Source organism: Macrobrachium rosenbergii, chromosome 14 (assembly GCF_040412425.1).
Source record: "Macrobrachium rosenbergii isolate ZJJX-2024 chromosome 14, ASM4041242v1, whole genome shotgun sequence".
NCBI lineage: Eukaryota > Metazoa > Arthropoda > Malacostraca > Decapoda > Palaemonidae > Macrobrachium > Macrobrachium rosenbergii.
The window spans coordinates 27,519,884-27,527,300 of NC_089754.1; the positions used below are offsets into that span (position 1 = coordinate 27,519,884).

A 7,417-nucleotide genomic window follows, 5' to 3' on the forward strand; every position below is an offset into this window, starting at 1 on the left:
TACTGGCTGATGCTCTGCAACCTACTGTACAAGAATGCCTTATTATTCCAGTACTGTACACTTTCTGCCATACTCTTAGTGCTTCAGCAAGGAATGGCCTGACCTATCCAATGCACCAAACTTCTAATCTTGTTTGCTCCTGCAGTAAACACATCCAGCACCACTTGAGCTTTGTGCTTGACAGGTTCTGTTTTCATGACTTTAATACTAATAGTCCAGCTCTTTTCTTAAACTTCTGATTGATAGCTGACTATAAATTCTCCTGTCATACTCACTGAAACTCCCCTTTTCACATCCTGAATAGTTGTTTGGCAAAAGCCTTGAGACTTTAGTCTGTCCGGTAATCAGAGCCCATAACCAGCTTCACTGTCAACTGAGCTTCATTTATGAGTGTCAGGACTTGACAAAAGCTTGATGAAATAAATTCTCCTGTGATATAGGATGGAAAGGCAGAGATTTGCATGCTAAATGTAGCCGATTTTCATACAGCTAAACAACCTAGGTTAAGGTGGAACCTCTTTAGCTGATACTCGCACTGTGTAGCACCATTCCAATACACCCTCTATCAAGTAAGGCAGATGCCCAGGTGAATTCAACTGATAGAAGACATGAGACAGGGAGATAGTCCCTGGAATACTCAAAACATGATTAATGTTTATTACCCAAGTACAGTCTTTTCCTACCCAAGTACAGTCATTTTCTTTTTGTCCCATGTCCTTTTTATACTTGTTTATTTTGAATACTTATTCTAAATTATAGAGTACTGGAGGCTAGAACAAGCACTCTTATTTTGAGCTTTTGAGAGGGGATTATCATAGTGCAGTATTTGTGCTGTATTTTCAAATGCTATTCCTCACTAAACTACCTGGCTCAAGCAAACATACCATATTTTCCATTAATGCATACTTTTTCTGGTAAAGAAACATGCTAGGATTCCTACCTTTAATGATAGCTTGATAAAATCACTTTGAAACAGTAATTATTAAAATTAAAAATATACTCATATTTAATCTCTTTGCACAATGCCCATAACAAAGTATATGAAATGTACAGTATTTAGAAATTCTTATCACAAAGATTTCATCATATATATTTAAGTAGTGATCAATAGGTAGTATTTTTCTTTGAGTATGTTTTTAATAATTTGTTTTATTCCAGAACAGAAAAATCAAAACCTATATATCTACCACCTATCTATATATAGTATGTGAATTTGAGTGTGTGCACATGTATAAAAGGAATATATGAAGTGTGTAGAAATTTCTCAAATTTCAGGAAGGGGTCATATAGCCAGCAGGAAGTTTGTGGTTTTAGGAGGATGGGGAAGAAGGAATAAATGTACCTGAATGCTGGGATTAAATTAGTTCAGTGAATAAAAAAAAAAAGATTACAGTGAAATTGCAAGACAACAGGAAAAGTGTACATAAAGTTAAAAAGAAGGCAAGTAATAAAACACAATGTGAAGAAGGTAAGTACTTACTTCAGGAAATAAATATGCATAGAAAACATAGTTCATAAAGAAATAGATTTTAAGTAAGAGATGCAAATGCAGGGATGCTGTCTGATGAGAATACAGTCCTTTGGTGATGGAAATGAATATACTGAGGAATTGTAGAAACTGGATCTATGGAAACTTAAAATGTTAAGCGGAAATGCAGAGAGTGTTAAGGTAATGTGATTCAAAGGTAGGTTGCTGAGAGTGATAAAAAAACTTTTGTGATGGAAGTGAAGCATATGTTAAGATACTCTGTAAGATATGAGAATGGCTGGTTTATTGTAAAAATAGATGTGAAACATGGCTTTGTTCAGTTTCAATAGCTGTTTTAACACCTGTAGGAAGGACTGGTTCATGAAGTAAAGTAAGGCCAGTAGATGTACTGAAAGAGCAAAGTTGGAAATACAATGGGTCATGGGTGGAATGTGGAATGGCTGATGACTGCAGATGATACAATACTGATTGGTTATTATCATTAGAGAGAGAATACAGGCTAGTAAAGAGTTTAAGAGTACTGTATTTGCATAAGAAAGCTGAGAGCACAGTACATGAAGTTAAAAGAAAGGTTGTGAGGGTAACTGGGAACCAGGAATATGAAAAAGTGAAAGTGAATATGGATGTTGGAAGAATGAAAGCAGCAGACTTCTAAATGTCTTTAGGGTAAATATTTCAAAATGATGGCTGCATGAGAGAAAGAAGTGAATCTCAGAACAGGTGAATCAAAGAAGGTAGCATTATGTACACAAAGATTCGAGAAAATCTGGAGTGTCTGTTCTATATATATGTTTGTAAAAGCCACTCTTGACTCACTTAGATATGCCCATAACTACTAAACATACATCAAATAAAGAAAACCCTGGCTCGTGGTAGTGCAGGTTTCTTGATTTGGGTTCAAGGCTTAATAGTATTGAGCTTATATACTGAAATTAAACACATCTATGTACCCACTTCCTAAGTACATGAAACAATTACAGTAGTCATTTTCAGATGCCTTTTCCAATCTAACTGGCTACATTCAAAATTAATATACTGTATTAAATTTTAGAGTTATCTTTCATGGTAACTTAAATCATAGAAGTTTTAAGATCATTAATGAGTAGCAGAAGCAAGGGACACATCATTGCAGTGTTAATGTCAGTGTTCCTTCTAACCATGTGAGACCTGGAAAGCCAGGCAATGGCTGCTGATGACTCAGCAGGTATAATGGACACCTCAAATTCTACCCTAACTCACAAGGCATTAAGATCATGTGCCAGTGAAAATCTCTTACCCTGAGCAGGGATTAATCTCTTTTGATCAATGCAGTGGAGAATTGCCAGTATACCACTGAGCAACTAAATATGGTGCTTTTCTATATTATATGCTTTGGTAACTTGATGACATATACTGTACTATGCTTCTTTTGATCTCGATTTCGTTTTTTGAGATCCACCAATGTAAATTAATACTGGCGGTATTTTTATTGTCTGGTTTTCATCATAATGCTCTGGAACCACTGTTGCTTCAAGTCTATAAAAGTGCTGAGTGCTGGTCATCATTGCTCTAAAACATTGTTCCCTGTTTCAACACCAACCTCCAGCAGCCTTACTTACATTTCACAGTGTACCACATCACAATTTCAACACGCCTCTGGTTTTATTACTAATTCCCTACATCATAGTCCATTTTCTTCTTTATAAGACTTTCCTTCCTCCCGGTATTCTTGCCAACTCTCCAATGACTGGTCAGAAGCTTTTAACAAACTGCTTGCTATTCCGGCTGGATCTTGGGTCTTAGCATTTCTCATCTACACCAGGGAACTCTTAACCTTCACAAACATCCTCCAATTCTTATTCATTTTCCTGTTCCTGTATATTTGCCCCATCCTGCAACCACTGTTGCATTATTTCTCTCTTCAGCTATTTCTCCATTCCATTTTTTATATACTTTGCCAATTTAATGTTTTTCAGTCTTTTTCATTCTCTTTGTTATCTTACACATTTCCTTTCATCAATCTGATTCTGCTATGCCAAGAATGATTCTATTCTTCCATCTTCCTCTTTGACCTTGACACCTTTATCATCAACTTCCCCTTCATCTATCTGCAAGATACATTACAGTATTCTCTTACCTTACTGTGCACTATGTTTTTTCTTTATTTAGTCCTTCCTAGATGTCACACCACATGCTTCTGCTGACTTTTGAATGTCCTACAATGGTTTTCTCCTTTAACTTTTACATCTATACTTAATGAGAATTTCCATTAATGCTTCTTGAGTTATTTCCAAAGTTTTTATTTCTGTATTCCTATTCTTCTGACTACTCTCTTCCTTTGCTTCTGAGTGCAAGAATACATTTACAGTTTTATGTAATTTACAAAAATTACCTGTTGTTACAATATAGCCGAAGCTACTAATATTCCTGTGTTACAAATTACTTTACTGAGCCCATTTAATCACATCTCTAAACTCTTATAGTCTAACCCAACAGATTTGTTCTTATATAAGAGCAAGGTAAAGTTAAAGAAGTTGGACAGCTAAGTATGAAAAGACCAAATGAAATAGATAAAAGCAAGGATAAAAAGAATGTAGTAGGGGACAAAGGGACATTATAAAGACCCTTCAATACCATCTAGCATGCCAGACAGTGTAAACTGCAAGTGGCAAAACCTCTAATGAGACAATATAATAAAGCTTTTGCTAGAAATAGTCTTCCTGTCATTGAGCTTAACAGGGTACTGTACTGTACCCGAATGATCCCTATAAGAACGTTAGGGTAATGGTTTTTCTCCAGCTGCAACTAGCTTTCCAAGCAATAAACACTTTTGCCCTGAGAGAGAGAGAGAGAGAGAGAGAGAGAGAGAGAGAGAGAGAGAGAGAGAGAGAGAGAGAGAGAGAGAGAGAGAGAGAGAGAGAGAGATACACACTTGCGCAAACATCTGAGTACATGTAATTCAATTTATAGTGTGCAAATATGATATACAATACTAATAAGTTTACATTTTTACCACTTATCTTAATCAATTAAAAGTGATTGCCCAGCTTCTCCATTTTCTCTTACTCTTGGATCACTTGGTGTAAATACTGCACTCCCAGATGGAGTAAGTTCTATGCTATCTTCCTCTTCATGTTGACTAGCTAATTGATATCCAATTGGTACACCTAGAGTCTTACTACGTTGTGCAGTATATAAAATACATTGATAAAAATAAAAAGAATAGAGAGTTACCACTAATAAAAATTAAAATATATGCATAAAGATGCGAGCTCCCAATGACATGAGTTAAAGCGAGGTGAGTAATGGAGTTCCCAAATGAGGCCAGAATTATCATAAGTGCACACATGCGATGAGTAACTCTCATGTACTGAGCCATCCAAAGCAAGCTAGTAGGTAAAATTGGAGCTAATCCTAAGGCCATAAAAATGATCCCTCCCCAGAGGAAATCCTCTTTACCAAAAGATCCTATGGTCATGAATATGGAGCCAATCACAGAGAAAATGATTGCTATAGTTAATAGTTTCCCAGGTTTTAGCCTCAAACAACCTGATAACATAATACACAAAAAGCGAACCAGACACACTAGACCCCAAAACAAAGCCTGGCCATCTAACCCAGATTCTTTAATGACATCCAGTCCAGTGTTTGTTGTTGATGAAGCTAAGAGATGATGAACTGCTCCTTGCAATGATTCAGCCATAAACATGAATACAGAAAATATGACTACAAACAATATCATTCTTCCTCTGTGATATTCATCATTATTTCCATCCTCTTGTTTTGATCTTGGCTCTCTGGGATTATGACACAAGATAACTACAGATATAAGAGCATTAAGGATGATGAATATTCCAATACATATGTATGCTAAATGGACTTTAGTTACCCCATATTCTTTAAAATGTTGAGCCATATTATCTAAAAACTGGTTATTTTCATCACTACCATTACTGTATGTTCCTGGTTTAAGAAAATGTATTATGGACTGTCCGAGTGGATTTTTGTTGAAACTGTGGTAGCTTCCATAGAAAGTGATGCTTCATCCTTGACAGGTTCCTTTAGATCTAATACCTCGGGTTCTGGTATGCTAGTATTATCATCAACTGGACTGTCATCAACATACATTTCATGATGAAAACTTACTTCAGATTCATTATCCAAGCCTAAATTCTCAGGATCTATGCTAACTGCAGCTTGGGTTTTATAATTTTCTCATTAGAAGTAAAGTATTCTTTTTCTGTTCCATGCAATTCATCCTGGGGACCAGGCATTATCAGTTTTGGTACAGGAGTTACAGAAAATGACTGCCCAGTAATTATCTTAGGTGGTTTGGATGTTGTTGTGGTTGTTGTTGTTGATGATGGAGTGGTTACAAACACAGTTGTTGCAACAGTTGCAGCTGTGGATGTAGAGGATATTAAAGTGGAAGCTGGAGTAGTTATATTCACTGGAGATGGTTTGCTAGTAGAAGATATATTTTTTGTATATTAGAAGGTAAATGCTCTTGGGAAGGAGCTTTAACCTCCTCTAATGACAGCGTTTCAATAGTAGAAAGTGAAATTTTGGCAGTACTCATGGAAGGAGGACTCTGACTCGTTGAAATCTCCAGTAATGCCATCAGTAACTGCAGCTTTACTAGTGTATGTTGCAGCTGTAGAAAGATTACCACTGTCAGCCCCATTCAAAGAATGGACAGTGGTACTTTCACTCTTATCAGGCTGCTTACCATCTTTACTCTCTGTATTTTTTTGGGAGATTTTTGCCATCGTGATTCAAAATCCGGCTTCAAGTTATTTCCATTGGTGTATGAAGGTTTTTTCACTTCACTGGGTTTTTCAGTACTATTTGCTGCATGAGGTGTTCGATGGGGGTAATGAAGTTGTTGGTGAAACAACTTCACTTTGATTTCTATTAGAAAGCGTGATGGCTGTATCTGAAGGCACATTAGCTGATGGCTCAAAAGAAGAATGCTGAGTAGGGTAAGTGAGCTCTTTAATTTCCTCGGGAGTAAGGAGCTGAAATTTAACGATTCAAAGTCTTTAGCCTCTCGTACATACCGTACTGCCTCTGAAGTTTGAGCTGTTAAATCATTTGGAACTACCGTCAAGTTGTGTAATTCTGCAGGATGCATCCCAACAAAGAATGGATGGATTACCAAGGGTGCTATGAATGCTCCTACAGCAAAACTGAAGTGCAGAGATTGTAGTGAAGCACCACCTTGTCGGCCCCACAGATCTAGGCATAAAACATTTCCACCTGAAAAACACATGATATACTTGTTACAAATAATGAAAAAGTAAGGTTAATTTCTATCCAAGAATGAAATACTGAAATCAAGCATTGGTTTTGAGAGGAATAAGGTTTATATCAAGTACTATCAAACAAGGGACAAACATTTAAACTTCATTTTATATACAGTACACAAAATTTTGCATGAAGACAAAGAAGCCTGTTCATGTATCAAACATTACTATTTTTAAAATATGCAGTTAAAATATAAAATATGGGGGTTTACTGTACAGATAATTCATCCTGATAAAAAACTGGAGCATAAGCCCTTTCAGGGCCTAAAACTCTTTTGGGAGCCTGTAAATCTCTATAAGATGGAACTTTGTCTTGGTCTCAGTCGCACCATCGGGAATGAGAACGAGAATCATGATGAAACAGTGAACATTGTGACAGGTCACGAGACCGGGAAGGATTCCTGTGACGTGAAGATCACTCATGGCCGCACAAACGAGAGTGTGTATCTTGATCACGGATGTGTGAACGGGAGCACTGTTCATAGGGGTGAAGAACATGATTCTCCAGTATACTGTGCAGGACTGAGGTTACATGTAGTATGGTCACGGCCACGTGAACGGGAGTGCGAGTCACAATCATGTACATGTCAGCAATCTTGTTAAGAGTCGCTCAATCATGGCCATGTGAACAGGAGCATGAATC

The 7,417-nt window shown here is 36.9% G+C and overlaps 1 protein-coding gene across 1 annotated transcript; it reads right to left on the bottom strand.

Annotated features, from left to right (window-relative positions):
- Positions 1-3,764: 3,764 nt before the first annotated feature.
- LOC136845509 (sodium-dependent glucose transporter 1B-like) lies at positions 3,765-7,197 on the bottom strand. Its single transcript, XM_067115688.1, is given in 5 exon segments — positions 3,765-4,673; positions 4,675-5,508; positions 5,660-5,932; positions 6,529-6,727; positions 7,104-7,197. Coding segments are annotated over 5 exon segments (1,584 nt in total). The 3' UTR covers positions 3,765-4,489.
- Positions 7,198-7,417: the final 220 nt, after the last annotated feature.